At 42.2% G+C, this 20,743-nt stretch overlaps 1 protein-coding gene across 2 annotated transcripts; it reads right to left on the minus strand.

The window, feature by feature from the left end:
• Positions 1 to 228: 228 nt before the first annotated feature.
• ATP1B4 (ATPase Na+/K+ transporting family member beta 4) lies at positions 229 to 18,088 on the minus strand. Of its 2 annotated transcripts, none has more exons than XM_006082155.3 (8): positions 17,999 to 18,088; positions 13,121 to 13,379; positions 7,786 to 7,914; positions 7,421 to 7,525; positions 4,091 to 4,287; positions 3,359 to 3,415; positions 1,132 to 1,227; positions 229 to 414 (listed from the first exon to the last, which is right to left on the minus strand). In XM_006082155.3, exons 1-8 carry the CDS (start codon positions 18,059 to 18,061, stop codon positions 253 to 255), a joined length of 1,068 nt encoding a protein of 355 aa, XP_006082217.1. In that variant the 5' UTR covers positions 18,062 to 18,088; the 3' UTR covers positions 229 to 252. The 2 variants fall into 2 exon arrangements, with proteins under 2 accessions (XP_006082217.1, XP_006082218.1); XM_006082156.3 differs by having other exon boundaries at positions 253 to 414; positions 13,133 to 13,379; positions 17,999 to 18,068.
• Positions 18,089 to 20,743: the final 2,655 nt, after the last annotated feature.

Here is a 20,743-nt window from a genome sequence, read left to right on the forward strand (position 1 = left end):
CAAGAATGGGTTTTAGTTTTAAGTGGGAGGGTAAAGGAAATTAATATAATCTGTCATCAGGAGAAACCACCTTTAAAAAATCAAATAGCTCCCACAATATCATTTTATACATATGTCAAAGGCAAGGAAAGAGGATCTGCTCTTAGGTGTCCAACTGGCTGTGTCCTGATTGAAGAAAAAGAATTCAGGTGCTACCAAGGATAACATGAAATAAAACAGAAACAGATCTGGTGTGTGTGGCCCCCGACATTCTTAGGTTTCTATGTTCAGAGTAAAGATTACCCTACCCACAAAACGATCATTGATGACATCATTTATGATGCCTTTGCCCTTCAGTTGGCACTGCACAGGCACCGCTTGGTTCTTCACCACGTCTGTAAAGTGCATTGCCACCAGCGGGGAGGTGTAGTTAACCTGTAAATGGAAGAACAATGAATTCTAAGTGTGAGGAGGGGTGGCTGTGTGGGAGAGTAATAGGATGAAAGTGATCAGATACTCAGTGCAGGATGGGATAACCTCCAAAAGAGAACTGAGTAAATCCCATGATTCTAAGACACAAATGGCTAAAGCAAATGACATGCTCTCTCTGCCCTCAGACAGTGGGGAAATTACATATTTCTCTCATAAGTCACTGTCAGATGTCTGATTGTCCTCTGGGGAAAACCACTTCTAACTCAGTATGGTATGATTTCCTGGATATCAAACCATGAATCAAACGGGAACTATCTGTCAAGTTTCTATGCTAGAGAAGAAGCTTTCACTACCCCAAGGCCTCAATGGGAGAAAGGGAAGTGAGATTGTTGGGCAGAATTTAGTGCAATGGCAGTGATTTGTTTGCTCCTGGCTCTGTCACAATGCTATGTGACATTGGGCAGGTCACTTCCTCTCTCAGAACCCTAGTTTTCTATCTGTAAACTGAGGGAATTAGACCACACTATATCTGAGATTCCTTTAGATATGGAAAGGAGTAGTTGTGATAGGAATTGGTAGAGTGGACTCCTGGTATTGGCCAGCAGCTGTTCACCTTTCTGTTACTACTCTCTTCTCCCTAACTCTCACAGATCCCAGCCAGCTTTTCCTTTGGCTCTGAGCCCTTTTTGACAGCAAAGACTGAAGGGGATACAGGCTTACGTGAGTCATTTTGCCGTAGTAAGGGTAGTAGCGGAGGTCAAAAGAAGCCGACTCTGGATAGTAATTGATGGATCGGATGTCGTTTTCATCACCTCTCTGTAAGTAAAAGCAGGCATATATGGGGTGCTGGGTCACTTGGTTGGAGCCTGAGCTAAAGGGACCGATGCCCCAGGTGAAATCACTGTGAGTCCCACAACCACCTCTCCCAAGAAGACCATGGAAGCAGAATGAGACAAAGCTCAACCCAGACCTATCCCCAGAGAACCATTTCCAGGAAGAGATTGTGCCTTGGCTTTTCAGTTCAAAAAATACTGACTAGAAGGCCTGAACTGAGGAGGCTGAAGATGCTCAGTATGGCTCTGTGCTGGCTCTTAGGAGACCCAGACAGAAGGGCTCCAAAGGGCTTGCAGTACCTGGTGCTTCTCTGGCAAGAGGACTTAACCATGCCAGCCCCTGCTCAAAGAATCATATTGGGCCTGGCTCCCAGTGTTGGACTTTGGAGCTGAGGCGGCTGTAAGTTGGAACATGTTTAGTAAATCCCACCCACCACAACTTACCCACTGTGGATTTGGTTCTGTTGGAAGTCATACCAGGTGCACAGGGATACAGCTTATAGTTGCCTTACCTAAACTCATGTCTCTGATCACATTTCCTGTATTGCTTAATTACAGTAGGTGAAGTCAAGAGGATAAGCAAGTGAGGCCCAGTACTAGATTAAATAAACAAGTCTACCCTCATCATATCATGCCAGTTAGGGGATTGCCCATTCTGCCTATGCATTAGTCTTGCCCTAAATAGCAGAAGTCTGGGGGCTAATAAGGGACAAATTGTGTATCACTACTAGGAAATCACTCACTAGGGTCATGTGATGACTTCTATCAATATAGTATAATCGTTCTTAGTATAAACAGTTTTCCTTAATGTATTCTAGTAATTACCTCATCCTGCTTGATTTCCACAAGTGGGTGTAGATTGACCAGTATTGATTATTATAGAATGCATAAAGACCCTTAATATTTCTTTTTTTAAATAAAAGAACATTTTCAGCGAGGTTTGATGTAAGCCGAAAAATGAATGGCTTCCATTCAATTAATATACTAGTTTCAGACAGAGTTGGTCTTTATGATTTATTTACATATTCTTCTAAAGGGCTATGAAATTCATTTTTGTGAATGGTATGTGGAATCAATTCTACTAGTTTATGGTCATGCCTTGCATGTCTGTATATTTATTTACACATAATCACATGCATGTGAGCAAAATGAATATTTTTCTACCTGTTCACCTGGCAAACAAGGCCTGACCTTTCAAAGCTCATCTTCAGCATCACCATCCTCCACGTCAAAGCCCCCACTGCACCTTTCATAGCACCTGTAATACTTAATTGCCCTGATTTCACGGAGTCATATTTATCTTTGCACTCCCAACACCTAGCAAAGTACCTGATCTATAATAAGTGATCAGTAAACGCTGCCTTTACTGCTTTCTGATCTGCCACCATCAAGACTAGGGTTTTAAGCTGTATTTCTAGTACTGAAAATGGCATTACCTGGCTTCACACAATTGCAAGACAATTGTCCAGGGCTTGAGATACAGTTGGTGCTGTCAAACAGGAGGGAGCTACTGCCAATTTAAGAAGCAAATCCCAGATCTAGGGCTTTTTCCTACAAAGGAGCTAATTGGGGCAGATGAGATAGGAGTTAATGGTCCCTCCAAGGACAGTTAATTAGCATATTAATGGAGTTCTGTTTACACTCCCTTGTAGTCATTTGTTATTGCAACACCAGTGCCCTGGCCATTGCTACAAAAAGTGAAATTCAGTTTTAAAAGCAGGGACTAATGACTCTAATAAAAGCTGTTTGTTTAGTTCAAAGAAACAAGTAATTAGAGCAAAAAACAAAAGTGTAAACAGAATCTCAATTAATGACTTGGCACATTATTGTTCCCTGCTGTGGCCCTTAGCTGAGGTTCAGTCTTTGGCTTTCACAGGTATAAATCAGCACACACACACACACACACACACACACACACACCACGAACACACAGGAAATGAATGCTTTCTGGAAATAGGGAGGCCTGAAGTTACTAAAGGGAGATGTAGTTTCGAAAAGATTAACCCTTCCCCTAACCCATAGTCAACCATCCACAGTAGAGCCTTGGAAAGTATGAGCCACCTTTTTGCATGAAATAGATGTGCTAGCAATGCTTACTCAAAAAGTCACTTTACCTGAACTTTGCAGGAAACTTTCACAGGATCTCCAAGCTCAGGACGAAAACCTACAATCTGTCAAAAGAAAATCAGCGTGTTTTTTAAAAAACAAAAACAAAAAAGCAAAACATATTTGATAGTAAAAATGGGGCTTTTATAAATCCCCTCTGAGTCATCCCTTCCTTAGGCATAAGCTTAATGTTTTCTGCCCTCTCACAAATGTTACAAAAAGCAAAAAATGTAAAATATCTTCAGAGCTGTGCAGCTCAGCTTATGCCTTTGGAATATTTGTGCCTGACATTCATACAGTGGTAATTGCAGTAAGAAAACCCTGAAGGTGTAATTAACTTTCTGGTTTCAATAGGGGAGTGCCTGGTAAGGCTTTGCCACACCTCTAAGACATGGCAGGAGAGAAGGAAAATGCATTTATTGTGATATGAGAATTGTCCCTCACCCCACCCCATATCAATCCTTTGTTCCAAACAGCTCAGGATCTCATTCCTGACAGAGGGCATCAAAGGGGGGGTGGGGAGGTTTGGGGGTGTGGGAGAAGAATGGAAATGGGGAATGTCCAAGGAGAAAAAAAGAATTATTGCTTGGTAGTTTTTCCGGTTGTTTATGTTACTGATGCTGTCAGTAAAAATGGCCAAATTGGCAGTGTGTGAAGACAGAGCCCAAGAGAAATGGAGTGTCCAGAGCCCTCCTATCCAGCTTATCCACTTATCGCCAGATTGTCAAGGGCCAATATACCCGGTTCATCTTTAGAAGGATGCAGGGCTGTCCAGTAGAGTAGCCAAAAGTAGGGTCTTCCAGGCCAGAGCAATTCTTCAGGAAGGAGCGCTTAAATTGGCAGGCCTTCTTGTCCTCATCTTCATTTCCATCTTGGATGAAGTATTGCCCTGGAGGACAATCTACATTCATTTCCTCTTGAAGACTGTCATTATAACCTAAAGTGTGTGTGGGTAGCAAGGAGACATGTTAGATGGGTGCTACATGGGAAGACCATGTTTTCAGTAGTCCTCCTCCCTAGTTTCCTTTCTCCAGCTTGCCTGTGCTTCTCGGAAAGCCTGTTCAATCTGTCCTAGCCCCCGTGACATGGCATCAGGTCAAGGCCCGTCATCAGCAACATGTCTCCAGGATGCTTTATAGGTTATTCCCCTTAGCCCACTTTGATTGATTACCCTCTTGCTTCTCATTTCCTCAGAACTTTTAGCTATCCATCTCTGGGTCACTTTATAACTTCTACTTTTCATCATTTCTTTTCAGATATGGTAAATTGTAAATGTGGAACTCCACCTCTTCTACTTCTGGTAATGGAATAGGCACATAGTAGGCAGATTTTGGAAGAGGGACTGCATCAGGTCAAGGCATGGCATATAAGAGGCAGCAAAGCTCCTGCGTTAAATCTCCTTAAGCTCAGCCTAATAGACATATCCCTTTGAGGTCAATGAGAGGCACCTGACGCAAGAGAGTGAGAAGTGTGTGTTGTGAGACAGGTGAAGGGGGAGGAAGAAGAGGAGAAAGAGGAGGATAAAAAGGAGGAGGAGGAGGAGGAGGAAATAAAAAAGTTCCTCATTCTTTACAAAGGGAAGTTAGCACTACAAAATAGAAGCTTAGGTTGAAAGACAGAAGCCAATGACAACCATAGCATCTCCATTTAGACGCAGTGGTTCTCAACCTTCTGGCCCTTTAAATACAGTTCCTCATGTTGTGACCCAACCATAAAATTATTTTCATTGCTACTTCATAACTGTAATGTTGCTACTGCTATGAATTGTAATGTAAATATCTGATATGCAGGATGGTCTTCGGTGACCCCTGTGAAAGGGTCGTTCGACCACCAAAGGGGTCGCGACCCACAGGTTGAGAACTTCTGATTTAGAGGGTGAGGGGGTGAGATCTTGTCTACTGAGACCTGAAGCAATGTAATGGAATGTTACATTGAATGGAATGTAACATGTGTCCAAGGTACACTTGTCAGGGAGAGAGCTGAAAGGGGCTGTGAGCTGACTTTTTTGGGCTACTAGATGTCATAGATCTAGGCTTTGGAAGTTACTGCATTAGTTCAAATTTGGTTCTAAATGATAATGTTAGTCCTGTTAGATCTAGCCCCTGTGCATTCATGTTCCAAGTAGCTCAGCTTTTTCAGAGGAGATTGTGTACCTATGATCTACCAGAGGTAAAACTCTAAATGTACTGCTGGATCTTCATCTAGACAGGTTGTGACCTGGGTTTTATATTATTAGGAAGCAACTGGGAATTTTAAATCTATTCCAGTTATGGCTAAGCCTTTATTATTCCTCAGACAAAGCTACATTCAATTCAAGGTTTTGCTTTAATCATTTTTTAGAGCAAGAACTATGTTCAAATAACTTTCTAAATAGAAGCTCTAATCATGTGCTCATTGTTTCTCTTGAGGTAGTTCCATAAAAAAAATAATGTGACATGGGCATGACCCGTATTGCAAAATCCCAGTCCTCGTGGGAATGAAATTGATACTCTGGGATTTCTATTTCAGAGATGTGTTCCTTTTAAACAGGGCACATTATCTATGCTTACGAACAACAACAAAAAACCCCAATGCTTTTCCTAATGTCCCCCACTTCTGTCATCAGGTCAGAAGTGGTATTTCTCCATCTATTAGCTTCTTAGGAAATTCCTCAGCCGAGATTCCAGCAGTACATTTGCAGTAGCTCACAAGCATTTTGAAAGTAAAGAAGATACTGTGCTGGCTATGATGTCCAAGACATTTGGGGGGGTCAAAAATTGAACTACATGGACTCAGAAAGAACCCAGCCATCTGAAACTTAGAGTTACCCCAAATAACACCAGTATTACTTATACAAAGCTGAGTTTCTAATTCTTGGTCATATGCCAGCAGCAAAGAATTATGAAAAGCAGCACTTCTCAAGCTTTAAAGGTCATACAAAGTGACCCGTGGATCTTGTTAAAATGCAGGTCCTTATTCAACAGGTCTGGGGTGGGCCTGAGATTCTGCCTTTCTAACAAACTAACAAAAGGATGCTTATGTAGCTGGTCCCTGGATTATGCTTTGAGTACCAAGGGTTTCAAGAACATGGACGTGGGTTTAAACACTGGTTCTGCTAGGAGACTTTGATCATGTTACTCCCCCTTTCTGAGCCTCAGTTTCCCCATTTGTAAAATGAGACAATACACTCTGCTATGCAGGGTTAAAATTAAATGACAAAATTTATTCATTTAATGAACACTTTCTATCACATAAGAAATTGTTTTCCTCTTAATTCAGTGCACATTCTGCTGGCCACTCCCACCTCACCCTCTCCCATTTCAGCCAGGCCAGGTCAACCAAATTAGTCTAACTGGCTTTTCCCCCACAAATCATAGGTCAATAATGTAAACTCACTGGAGCTCCTCTTTCATAGCTGGATAAATACAGAGGTTGTGTGCTCTGTGTTTAACTCTAACCAAGCTGCTACCTCAGTTTTCAACCTGTGGAAGGGCTTTTCAAAAAGCCATTCATTAGTTACTGAAAATGTATATGATGACATTATAGACATAAGCATCTTGAAAACACTTCTGATTAAAATGTAGGAGTGACTGTTACCCAAAGTTTCTTCCTCTAACTCCCTCTGGAATGCTGTTAAATAAAGACCCTTGCTTTCTTACTTTAAGATGGCCCATCTCCAAGAAATGAATTATCTTACCTTGAGAAAGTGTAAGAGATAGGGACCTTCCAGTTCTGGAGAACATTCTTCTTTTCTCACCACTAACCGCCTCCCCCAAATTATATTCTAATAACCAATCAGTATTGAGCCATCTGGATGTGCCCAGGACATAACTAGGTATTGTAGGGTGTTCAAGAAGAGAAGACAGGTTCTCTTCCCCAATTGATTTATCGAATTGCTGGGAAGTTGGCTTATATGTTTTCAAGGAAACAAACAACCATAAATTAGAGCAGTTTTGAATGTATCTACAGGTTCTGAGGGAGATGCAAGGTAAGGAATGGGCTGGGGTTAGTAAGAGTGGGTCAGGTGAATTTTGAACTCCCACCCACAACCTTTCCAAAGAGGTTTGCACCATTCAGAGGAACTTACTTACCCTGGAGAAAGCCATTTAGGCTAATCACATAATGCTGCCAAGTGTCAGGTTCAGAAACGTTGAAGTTGAAGTTAAGGCTATGGGCGAAGGGTCTGATCATAACTCCTGGCAATGAAAACAGGTCTTGGATATATTAACCCATTCTTGGGATAATTTTTTGGTATTGATTCCCATGAAACCATTTCCCCCCAGGCAATCAAAATGAAAAGGATCATAATTTGCCAAGTACCAATTTACTTTTACTCTTAATAATTGAATCCCTAAGTCATTACTGGGAAGAGCCAAAGTTAATTGAGGCTAAACATGCTGTGCAAGTAGATTTCTATCCAGCAAGTTCTGATAACACAGGGCATTTGGGCACTCACCAGGAGGCTTCACCCTCTCAGTGAATGTTGGCATGTAAGGACCGATGGTCAGAAATAGCGTGTACATGCAGAGAGTGATCACAGCAGCCAGGGAGGCGTAGAAGAAGAAGTAAATGACTAAGATCAAGCCTGCAGAACAATCAGAGATGAAAGTGGTCAGTGCTTGCCAACAGATTCTGCCTCCTCACTTGAATTTATGAACCAGAACCAATCCAAACATATGAGATGGCTTTTTTTTAATGCCCCAGATTCAGTATATCCTTCCTTGCTCATTCAGATTTCACCAATTTGGAATTGGTGAGAATTGTGTCAGAGGTCTGATTGCAGTTTACCCTACAGCATCTTTGATGGAAGGGCTTGCTGAGCAAATGATAACCATGAACAAGATTACAGAATAGAGTTTAAAGTACTGCAGTGAGTAAATTGTTTAGGAGTCCTCTGGGCAACAGTTGATGTCCTAAGTACAAATCATTCTTCACTATTCATTAAAGCAGATGCCCTGAAGAGTCTTAGAAGCTTGGTTCCAGTGATTATATGTATTTACAATGGATGGAAACAGCATTTATTTTCACATAGCCTATAATTCAAACTTGATTAATTTCCATGGGACTTGCCCCTAATCAAGGTAAAGTGAGGTTTCACCCTATTTATTTTATATCTTATTCATCTTTAGCAAAAGTTTGAGTGGCTCTGCTTTTCAAAAAGAACACTAGCACAGGACAGGAAAGGGAAGAGTAGGAAACTATGCTTAATTATTGACACTTGCTACTTGTGAGTTCTACCTGTGAGCTTGGGCAAGTTACAGAACCTCTCTGCACCCAAGATTCCTCATAAGTAAAATGGGAATAAGGTTAGCACTTACCTCATATCCTTCTCCATATTTGTATCAGTACAGTAGTCCCCACTTATCCACGGTTTTGCTTTCCATGGTTTTAGTTACCCATGGCCAACACCATGGTCCAAAGATATTAAATGGAAAATTCCCAAAATAAAAAATTCATAAGTTTTAAAATGTGCACCATTCGGAGTAACATGATGAAATCTCACACCATCCAGCTCCATCCTGCCCAGGACATGAATCATCCCGTTGTTCAAGCTATCCACACTGTATATGGTATGCACTCATTAGTCACTTAGTAGCTGTGTTGGTTATCAAATCTTCTGTCACAGTATCACAGTGCTTGTGTTCAAGTCACCCTTATTTTATTTAATAATGCCACATTCACATAACTTTTATTACAGTATCTATAATAATAAAAGCATAATATGCTAATTAGATCAGACGTCCTTCCGGATGAAGCCCAGGTCCCGGGTGTCAGAGGGAAGCCAGTGCCGGCAGCCAGGGAAAGGAAGGCCTACTCTTGCATGAATTTCACGCATCAGGCCTCTAGTATTATTATAATTGTTCTATTTTATTATTAGTTATTGTTAATCTTTTACTGTGCTTAATTTATAAATAAACTTTATCATAGGTATGTATGTACAGGAAAAAATTTTAGTATATGTAGGGTTCACATCCACTGGGAGTCTTGGAATGTATACCCTGAAGATAAGGGGGACTACTGTATCTGAAATTCAGTCTTTCCTTATATCCTATCCTGACCTTACCACTTCCTAACTATTTAATCTTAGACATCTGAACCTCAATTTTCTCATATGTAAAATGAGGACAATAATAGCACTTGAATAATGCACATAAATAGCATAGCACAGCCTGGCAGATACCAAGTATTCTATAAATAGCAGTCTTCATTATTACTATTATTAATATTACTGTTACTATAGGACCAGAAGCATAAGTGTGTGAATTCCTCCTCTGTGGGCTATATTAGAATTAGCTTTGCCCAGGATTAGGCAGCACAGAGTGAGGTAAATAAGAGTGAAATTGTTGCTGAGAAGCTCTTTCCAAGTCCTCCTTGGGCTCTTTCAGCCAACAATATCTGGCTCTGCTCACAACAGTGACATGATGTTGGAACTACACATTTGAACTGAATCATGAACCAGAAACTGGAACAAACCACATAACTTTGCTATACCCAAACCCGATTCCAAATATTAATTTTTAAATTGAACCATGAACCAAATAATTAACCAAAAATGATTGGAGAAGGAGAAAAAAATCCTTAGTAATCCAACTAGAAATGGAACCTCTATGTTTTATAAGATAAACTAAAGCAGAACTGGAACATGAACACATTGATTCAGCTGGAGTCCCTGGAGAAGAAATAGCAGCACCTGTGTGCCTGTGATACTTGGCTACTGACCAGTGGCTGTTCTAATGGGATGTGCCCTGTGCCATCTCCTCCATTCCTTTACCCTCATCCCCATCCTAGGAATGGATCAACAGCTGAAGCCATGCTCGAAGACTGGAAGACTTAGTTGCATGGATGAAAGGAAAGCAATTAAAATACAGGTAAACTCCCTTGGAAACATCTTCCTTCCTGCCTACAATGTGTGAATGGCACTAGCAATGAGTCCTCTCCGCCTTACAAAGGAATCTGTGCCCTGGAATCTCAGCCACAGGCAAAACCAAGCACCATACCCATCTGAACTCATTGACCCCATCAACCCTTTCTACTCTGGATGTCCAAGTTTTAATTGGCCACTCCTGTAGGCAATCCAAGGCTCTCTTCTGAATGCTCCACCCAAGTATGGGTAGACCTGGATATCTTAGATAGACTAGGTACCCATGATCACAACTCTTCACTCCTCCCACCAAAACACCCCCATCAGTTCCTGAGGCCCTACCCATCAGGGCCTTGCTCATTGCCACAGTTCATGAAGATGGTGCAGTGTTCTGGCAAGAGAATGAGCCCCAGTGTTCATCCAATCTGGGTTTGACTCTCGGTACTGTCACTTATCAACTCTGTCACTTTAAACAAATTACCCTCTCTAAGCCTGTTTCTGCATCTGTAAAATGGGGATAATAATATTACTACCTCAAATGGTTCTTGTCAGTATCCAATAAAATAACATGTAGTTCCTAAGAATAGAGGTTGCCCAGCTACCAAAAGAAAAGCATATATATATATATATATATATATATATATATATATATATATATCCCTAATATGCAAATAGACTGAACGGCGAAACAACCGGTCGCTATGACATGTGCCGACCACCAGGGGGAGTACGCAGAACATGGCGAGTGTTGGCAACAAGCAGCAGAGTGCGGACGGAACATGGCAGGTGTCGGCTGTGGCAGGATGGTCAGGTGAGCAGGGGCGCCAGACCAAGCCTCTGGTGGTTACTCAAAATTCTTTGCTCCCATGTGGCACAGTCCCGCCTGGCACTCGCACCTGCTGCCGGTGCTGGCCCCACTCGCACCTGCTGCAGTGCCTGGTGCCAGCCCTGATTGCCTCTGAGGGCTTCTCCACCTCCCCCTGTTCCTGAGGGGGTGATCGGGGCAGCCGCCGCTGCCTGCACCTGCTGCTGACACCAGCCCCAGTTGCTCCACACGTTCAGCAGGTGTGAGTGGGCCAAGCAGCGGCAGCGGGAGCAGGGCTTCAGGCAGATAGGGGACCAGGGGCCACAGCGGGAGGGTCTGGGTGGGCCGAGACCCGCCCTTGTGCCTACCGCAATCTCGCAGCCCATAGTTCCTTTCAAGGTGCACAAATTTGTGCACTGGGCCCCTAGTACTATAATAATAGGTGGGTGATTATGTTGGTCATGTTGCTGTACAAGCTCAAGTGGACACCTAGTTCTCAAGCAAGAGGGCAGCAAGGCGTATGTTTGAAGGCCTAAACATTAGGATCACTATTTTCCCTTTGCTCAGGGGTAGCTGAACAGAAGCCAGAATTCCTGGACTGTCCTTAGACCTGCACCCAGAGGCCTGGATAGGGCCTACTGTGCAGTGTCCCCACTGCCATATCTTCCCTGGACACTTGAACCTTCCTCCCTCATTCCTACTTACTGGCCTATCACTTGTTCTCCACGGGAGCAATTTGAATAAGCTCATCTGATTAAGTTCCAATTGCTGGCTACTTGGGGGTTAATGTAGGGCACCCTCTCCCAGAATCACACTTGCTTTTCACAAGGCCTGATTTTTCAGTCCTCTTTAGGCAAGGGAGAAACAGCTGTGCCCCCTTTGGAGCCCCAGTGAGTGTCCAGCATTTGTTTGCAGCTTCAGAATGTTGGAATGTTCCCTGAATGGTACATTTGTTCCAGTTGAGCATTTGAGGGATATACAGGGGTGGGGTTGAGAACTGAGGAAGGGTGAAGGGAGGTGGACGTTCTTCAGAGTCCCACACTTGCTATTCCTAATTCCAGGAAGCAGGACTAGCTTCACCCTGACTGCACCCTAACTGACCTGAATTAGAAACATAAATGATGAGGGAGAGAATTCTCAGCCAAAGGGCCTCTAGAAATCATGACCATCAACTTCAGCAACTTAGACCCTTGGCACTAGGGAACTCTTATTTCATCCATGGTGTTCTCTATTTTTTTTCTTCTCCAAACCAGCAGCTGCTCTTTTTCTGGGCTGCACAGAGAGTGTGGCAAGTGTGAATTTGACCACAGGTAAAATCTCCTGAGGAGAAGGCTCAGCACTAATAGTTTAAGAGGTGAGTAGGACCTTGGGAGAGGAGTGCTGGGGGAGTTGTGAAGTGGAAGTGGTGGCAGCATGTGATTCAAAGAGGAAATACTAAAAATGTGATTCCGCTGTTGATCAAGTGATGTGGGTGGGGGCTCAGCCTTAATCTCTAGAAATTATCCTTTCAAACCTAATTTCTCTGTGTACATCATGGGAGTGTAAACCACCAAAAAAGCTGGGTTTAGGGGCAGGCCTCCTGACTCTCTGACATTTCTAGGTGAAATTATGAGGCTTTATAAATCCTTGACCAGGTTAGCAGGGATTTGAGTCTCATATCCTAGAAGTAGTTTTCAGAGTACTTTCAACTTTACAATAACATCCTGTTGGAGCCTCATGCTGATCCTGTGAGAGAGGCAAGAAAGGGATTGTTCTTTCATTTGGAGGGTGAGGAAACTGAGGTTCAGTGAAGGTAAATATAAACCCAAGGTCACACAGATAGAAGGTGACAGAGCTGAGACTTTTTAAAATGTCTGTGCTTTCCAATTCATTCTTACTCTCTGCATTGCAAATGTTTTTGAACCCAGAAGATTTCAGCCATACAGTCAATTTTGTTCACCCACTTGGAGTTTGTTCTGATGGCATCTGCCCATAGTCCAGACATTTCCCTAAGCATTGATCCTTTTACATGATACCTAAGAAAAGTTTGCAGACAAGCCCATCCAACATATGGTAAACGAGTCCTGTACACCAAGCCAAAAGGAAAGGACACTTTAGTGGGGCACTGGGACAACTGGGACTTACTCCAACTCTGACCTGTTCGGGCCAGAGACATCCTTTTCTCCGGATCCCACAGGTACTCATTCATGATCTGCAATTTCCGCCACCAGGTGTTGCCTGTTGGCTGACCCTGACCCTCTTCCTCATCCTTTTCCTCCTCTTCTTTCACCTCCTCTTCCTCCTCCTCTTCCTCCAAATTGGGTACCACCATCACCCGAGCCTCTTCTTCTGCTTCTTCCTCTTCATCTGCTAAGTAGTTCTGATTCACTTCATCCTGATCATCCTGGAACAGTGACAAAACATAATCCCCTCTTTGAAAAAAATTTCCAGTGGCACATCCCACCAGCCAAATATAAATGGAAAACGACTTAATATTTAGAGATGCTTCAAATTTCCACTTCCCCATAAACATACCCATTGTTACAAGAGATATTTTCTTTCTCTCTGTTCTTTTGAAAGAAATATCCTTTCTATGACCATTTTGATTCAATATCTTTTCCATAGAGGTATAAGTTTTATTCTCAGCTTTAGGTATTTAGGCTCTTCCTCCAGGACTGCTTGTATCATTATTCTGTCCTGGGGCCTTGGCCTCCTGCTTCACTTTGTCTGGCTTGTCAGGACAGAGCTGAGCTCAACTCTGGAGGATGGAGTAGTTTTAGACATTTGTGTCTATGATGGTAAATTCTCAGTCCATACCAGCGTTATTTTAACACCCTGTACACTTTCAGCTGCTCCACCTCACCATCCCAAGTTGTGGCTAAAAATAGCCTTGGATAGACATCAAATGGAGAGGCCAATTGCTATACCCCTTCTCAAAATGTAGACTGCCTTCCCAACTCCCAACAGAAACAAGTGATGAGGGTGGGGGTTGCTATTTGCTGCTTTTCTGACTGTTGCCTGGTCTGGAACTTCTTTCTGTCTTAAGCTGATTTAAAAGACCACCTGAGGGCTAGTACCCCAACTGACACTTCCTTAGTCTCCATCCCTCCAAAACCCTATACACTAGGCAAAAATCTGGGCACATAGTAAGTGCTCAGCACATTTTTGTTGATTGACTGATTGCAGCCATTACTTGAGATCTGAAACTGTAATATTCTCTGAGTGGTTCTAAGGGGGAAAAAAACCCAGACTTCACCAAATGGTATTTCAAATGCCTCCCAGCCACAGGCCAGAGAGTTGGATCTTTGTTCTTTGTGGATCTGCCAAGGCTCACTGCAGCAGCAGAAAATGAGGTCGCCCTCCCTTCTCTCTAACTGTCCAAATCTGCAGAGTGGCGGGGCCTGTGCACCTGTTGGGGTTGAAAGTGTTGAATGATAGAGGCCAGGGGCTCCATGCTGCCCCCTCCCTGCTCGATTCCTCAAAGGCCATTTAGAGGACACTCAACTAAAAATTCTGCCATTAATGGGGAGAGGCCTCAGAAAACTAGATTGTTCAGAATCAGTAAAAGTGATATAGAATGATAAGGCTCTACTCAGCATTCAGTCTGCCCAGCCCTATGTAACTCTTGATTATAAGCACTCTGGAATTACTCCCTAATTTGTTCGAATGTACAGCTTTATATCACACACTATATCAAAACTGACGGTAACCTTGGAGATTCACTTGTCCATCTGAGGCTCAAAGAGGGAACAAGCTCTAAACAGAGCCACACAGCAAGTTCATGATAGAATTGTCAGTCCCAGAACTTTTATCTTCTGATACTCTAGACCAGCGATTCTCAACCTGTGGGTCGCGACCCCTTTGTGATCAAACGACCCTTTCACAGGGGTCGCCTAAGACCATCCTGCATATCAGATATTTACATTACAATTCATAACAGTAGCAACATTACAGTTATGAAGTAGCAACAAAAATAATTTTATGGTTGGGTCACAACGTGAGGAACTGTATTGAAAGGGCCAGAAGGTTGAGAACCACTGCTCTAGACAATAATGTTTCTCCTCCGTCACATTGAGCACAAGTGCCTAAAGGTGATTTAGCAGATTTGTGGAGAACAATAGTATGTTAGATTCTATGTTCCCAAAATATAGTAGGTGCTTATAATTGAGGATTTCTGACTCTGACATGGACTTGCAATGTAAGGCTTAGGAAAATAAACTCCATTATTCAATGTTGAATGGATTAATAAATGTTCTTATATCTCACTTGGGTGTGAACGTATGTACACATTTGACCTCCCAAAGTGTATTCTGAGCACCCAGGGGCCAGGGTCTATATTCTAACACCTTGATGGCCCACCACAGTGTAAAGTCCACAGCTAGGTAACCAGTGGGTAATTAATAAATGTCAATAGCAACTGTCTGACTCTGGGGAAATGCTCTCACAGAACTTGTCACTCTAGCCTCAGCAGTCATGTAGACTGCAGTGGGTAGTCATCATGGCCCCCAGAGAATCTACTGCAACTGAAAATCTCAGAGAATTTGAAATGTAACATTTCATTATGGGGAATTTATATTCCCTTTATATTTTCTGAACAACCTTCTTCTCTCTCCTTGTTGCCTATATGCCTGCCCTCCACCTCTGCTCCACAGAGGAGGCAGCTGGCCTTGACCTCGGCCTGATCTTATTTGTAGATATGAACTCTCATGATAATCCTATTAAAGATGACTTGTCATTAAAGCTTTACCCTCGAGGGAAGAATTAACCTTTTCAGAGCTGATTTCCCCACAGCTCTCACGATGCCTCAATATCAAGAACCTCAAATATCTTTTCCCGCTACCTTGCTTCCAAGTACAGGGGAACCTCACTATGTGGAAGAGAGGTGCTTTTGTGCAACTAACTATTTAATGGAATCCAGTAGGGAATCCTTTGGTAATGAGAGGGTCTGTTTTTGTCAGTTTCCTAAAGTAGCACTGCCCTCATGTGATAGTGTGAGTGTGCTGGGATATAATAGTGGGTGTGTGCTGGGGCCATCATGTTGCCCTAAAAGGAAAGAATCTGAAGGACAGAGGGTGGCTCCATTTTGAGAACTCTAAATATATAAACATATAACAAATATATAACAAACAGTATGACCCAAAGGATAAATTTGTGTTCTGCATTGAGTAATACCCTGTAAACATTTGAACAATAGCTCATGGACACAGACAATAGCATAGGGAAGACCTGGGGTAGGGCAGGGGCTGGGTGGAGGGGGGCAAAGGGGGAAAATGGAGGACATCTGTAATACTGTCAGTAATAAAAATAAATTTTTAAAAAAACGATTGGTTAATTTTCAAAGAGAAATTAGCCCACAATTATTCACTGTATCAGATAATTTTCAATTTAAAAAATTTTTAAATTTGATTGTTTTCTTTATAAAGAGCTAGATCCCCTGATGCATTGAAAATCCAAATCGGAACAAAACAGAAACAGACTCATAGATACAGAGAACAGACTGATGCTTGACAGCGGGAAGGGGTGTTGAGGGACTGGGTACAAAAGGTGAAGGAATTGGGATTAAGAAGTATGAATTCGTAGTTACAGAATAGTCACAGAGATGTAAATTATAGCATAGGGAATGTAGTCAATAATATTGTAATAACTATGTATGGGGCCAGATAGGTACTGGAAATAACGAGGGGCCATTCTGTAAAGTATATGACTATCTAACCACTATGTTGTACATATGAAACTAATACAGAATAATATTGAATGTAAATTGTAATTGAAAAATAAAAATAAATAAACAAGAAGAAAATACAAACCAGTTGACAAATCACGGAAATTATATACAACACTTTAGCAACATTACACAGAAAAGAAGTCAAGTAAGGAACAGTTATATATGCCCTGCAGATTGTGACTGCTCTAAGAGCTGGAAGGAATTTTGGGATGTCAAAAGAAAGATTCTACAAATTGTGGCTGGAAAGTTAAGGGAAGCCCTTCTTAGGTGCATATAACATTAGAATAATTTATGTTTTCCTCTGCTGGCTGTCTTTACTCAACTCCGTGATTATATAAGTGGCAATTCCCAAAGAAAAATGGATTAAGCTTTATTTCCTCCTGGGGCTCAGATAGAAATCCTCTTTGGGGGGAGATTTCAAAATATACCTCCCTTCAAAAAAAGTACTGTGTGTGGCATATATTAATGAATTATAGCAAAGTAAATGTAAAGAAACTTTGGGTTCAAAAAATGTGTAATGCACTCTGGTGATAAATGGTGACATCAAAGGGGTGTGTGTGTGTGTGTGTGTGTGTGTGCGCGCGTGTGTGTGTGTGTGTGTCAGGATGGCAATGGGTGGTGGAGGGTCAGAGGGTTGGGAGTTGCATACTGCAAGTATAATGGAAAGAGCACAAGATTAGAAGTGAGAAAACTTGCATTTTCACCTTGGCTCTTCCACTAATTATCAAGTCACTCCTATGCTCTGAGCCCCAGCAGCCTCTTTTACATAATGAGGGGTTCTGGAGAAATGATGTCTAGGATTACTACCAGCTTCTATCTAGGATTCTAGGATTTTAGCTATAGTTTGGAATTTCTGCCTTAGTAAAAGAGAAGCTGGGTTTCTAAGAAGCTACCACCCAAAGAGACTGAGACAGCTGGGTAGGCAGTGCCTTTCGTTTCCTCTTCCCCTTCCCCTCTCTCTTGGTTAAATTTCCTGCTATCAGAATGAAACCTTTACTCCCAAACTCCAAAATGTTTGTTCAAATTCTAGGCTCTGAAGAAAAATTTCCTCTCATTATCTGGCATCTTCCCTTTCCCTTATCTTTCTTCCATAGGAAGAGAGGCTTCCTGTTTCAACCCAGAAATTTAGGGTGAAATGGAATGCTGGGAGTCACTGCTGGCTCTTGAAATTATGTGCTTCCTTAAACTTCACTGTTCCTGCCATCCAAAGGAGAAGAAGCCACAAGCCAAGACCTACACAACCCCCACCCCACCCCACTAAAAAGAAGCAGCAAAATATCCTGTTCCCTGGGACTCACAAGTCTGTAGCGATAACTGTGAGGAAAGACCGGAGCCCTTCTGGACCGGAGCTGCCTTCTCATAGCTGTTCAGTGGGTAAAGGCAAAGCAGAGGCAGGCAAGTGGGTGAGAGTTCTGGAGCTTCTGCAGGAGACACTGGTTGCTGGGGCCACTTGCTGCCTAGTAAAAGTGAACCCTCCTGGCATAAGTCCTTCCCCAAAATAATCTAACATGCCCCTCTCTCATTGGTTGGCCCCTTTCCTGAATCAAAGGAAAGCCCTATGGAAAAGCAAGCTCATCATTACAGGGAGGGGGAGATATTCTGGGTCACAAGGATGAACAGCTCACCTCACCCCAATTCATGTCTCTTCCCACCCCCTGCCCTTCTCTAGTACCTGAGATACTATGGGCCCAATGGAAATCTTAAATTGTGTTCTTCTCAATTGAGAGTTGGATATCAGTGTGTGCAGGAGGTGGGGCATGAGTGGGAGTTGGGGGTGAAGGGAGATGGCCAAGAATAACTTTCTTTTTTCATAAGGCTGATCTCATGCAAAAGGATCTAGGGTGTCAAGAAAGAATCCCTTCGCTCTCCCCATCCCACACACACCAAGCCATCTACAATATTTATCCATGTCAACCCAGGAGCTCCTGAAAATGTAGATTATGGGTCTTGATTTTAGAGGCCAGGCTTTAGTTTTACCTTTCCCTACACCAAAGAGGGTCTTGAACATAAAGAAGCCTTTTTCTAGCCCACATGTCAGAATGGCCCCATCAGTCGCTGCCCCTCACACACACATCCCTTGGAATCCTGGCCAAATTTCTGTAGTGGTTAAGATCTATATTTATCCCTTAGCATCGGGGCAGGGAACAAGCCAGAACTTTGCAGTGTCAGTTTCCCAGACATACATAACTCCTGAAGCCAAAGTGGGATCCAACAAAAGAAAAATTATAGAAACAGCCAAGAACAGTGTATAGCATTTTTGGCTGTTTGATCCACCCCACTGGAGTCTGGGTGGCTAAAAGGCCCAGGTAGAGTTTTTAATCCTTCCTTCACAAATTACTCCTCCCTCTCTCCCCATTACACCCAGATGACTAAGAATATTGCAGATACTGATATTCTGGGCAGATTCATAACCAAGAAAAATAGCACAATACCTTGAATAGATTTCTCTATTCATAATTCCAACTCTAGGCTATCCTGATGCAGATAAGTTTGGTAGTGGTTAATTTAAAATAAAGACTCCATTTGCTAGATTGTTACTAATGGAGTACTTTCCCTTAGCAGAATCTCCTCCCATGCCCCTATTTGAAGAGAGGCCACTAAAAAAATAAAAGAAACTCATTCCTCTTTTTGGATTTTAATAACAGAAAATGTATTCCAAGAGATAACCTGGTCTCAGTAGATACCAAGTTCTACCTCTTATACTTTCCCCATTTGAGACTTTTGTGCAATGCCTGATGTTAAATGTGAGAACCCTAACACCCTTGGAAACCTCAAAAAACAAAACAAAACAAAAAAAACAAGCCCAGCTGGAGTGGCTCAGTGGTTGAGCATCCACCCATGAACCAGCAGGTCACAGTTCAATTCCCAGTCAGCGCACATGCCCAGGTTTCAGGCTCAATCCCCATTGTGGGGCATGCAGAAGGCAACTGATCAATGATTCTCTCTCATCATTGATCTCTCTCTCTCTCTCTCTCTCTCTCTCTTTTCTCTCCTCTCTCTCCCTCTCTTCTTCTCTGAAATCAATTAAAAAAATAAAACACAAACAAAAGCCTGGTTAACTGGTCTCATCTTACTAAGGCAAAAAAGAAAGTACAGTCATGTTAGTAAGATTTCAAAAATCAATATGGGAGGCAGCACTATTTACAATATTGAAGATATGGAAACAGCCTAAGTGTCTGTCTACAGATGAATGGATAAAAAAAAATGTGGCATATTATTCAGCCAAGAGAAAGGAAATCTTGTCATTGGTGACAACATGGATGGACCTTGAGGGCATTATGCTAAGTGAAATAAGTCATACTGAGAAAGATAAATACTGTATGATCTCACATATGGAATTCTAAAAAAAACCAAACTCATAGAAACAGAGTAGAATAGTGATTATCAGGGGTTGGGAGTAGTAGAACTAGGGATATGTTGGTCAAAGGGTACAAACTTTTAGCCCTGGCCATGTATCTCAGTTGGTTGGAGCATCATCCCATACACCAAAGGTTCTTGGGTTCAATTCCTGGGCAGGACACATACCCAGGTTGAGGGTTCAATCCCTGGTCAGGTGCGTATGGGAGGAAACCAATTGATGTTTCTCTCACACATCCATGTTTCTCTCTCTCTCTTTCTCTCTTCCCCTCTCCCTTCCTCTCTCTCTAAAATCAATAAAAACATACCCTTGGGTGAGGATTGAAAATAATAAAAATAAGTGTATCAAATCACATTGTACATCTTAAACTTACACAATGTTATATGTCCATTATATCCCAATAAATCTGGAAAAAATCCAAGGGTGGGAACACCAAAGGGGACTTGGAATAATGTGACCTCAGGTAACAAAATATTTCATTCTCCAAAATCTCTTGTTCCCTAGCTTTCTGGGTAATTTGGGACTTGCTATTTACTTAATATATTTGTAATCTATTTTGACTATAGTCCAGGCTGCCTTCTGGAATGACAGTTGAGTGGGGTAAAATAACAAAATGCCATAGGATCTCAAAGACAGAAACCTCTATGAATCCACAGTAAAAAAAAATCTAGCTAAGGGAGAAATC

Source organism: Myotis lucifugus, unplaced genomic scaffold (genome assembly GCF_000147115.1).
Source record: "Myotis lucifugus unplaced genomic scaffold, Myoluc2.0 scaffold_2, whole genome shotgun sequence".
Lineage (NCBI taxonomy): Eukaryota > Metazoa > Chordata > Mammalia > Chiroptera > Vespertilionidae > Myotis > Myotis lucifugus.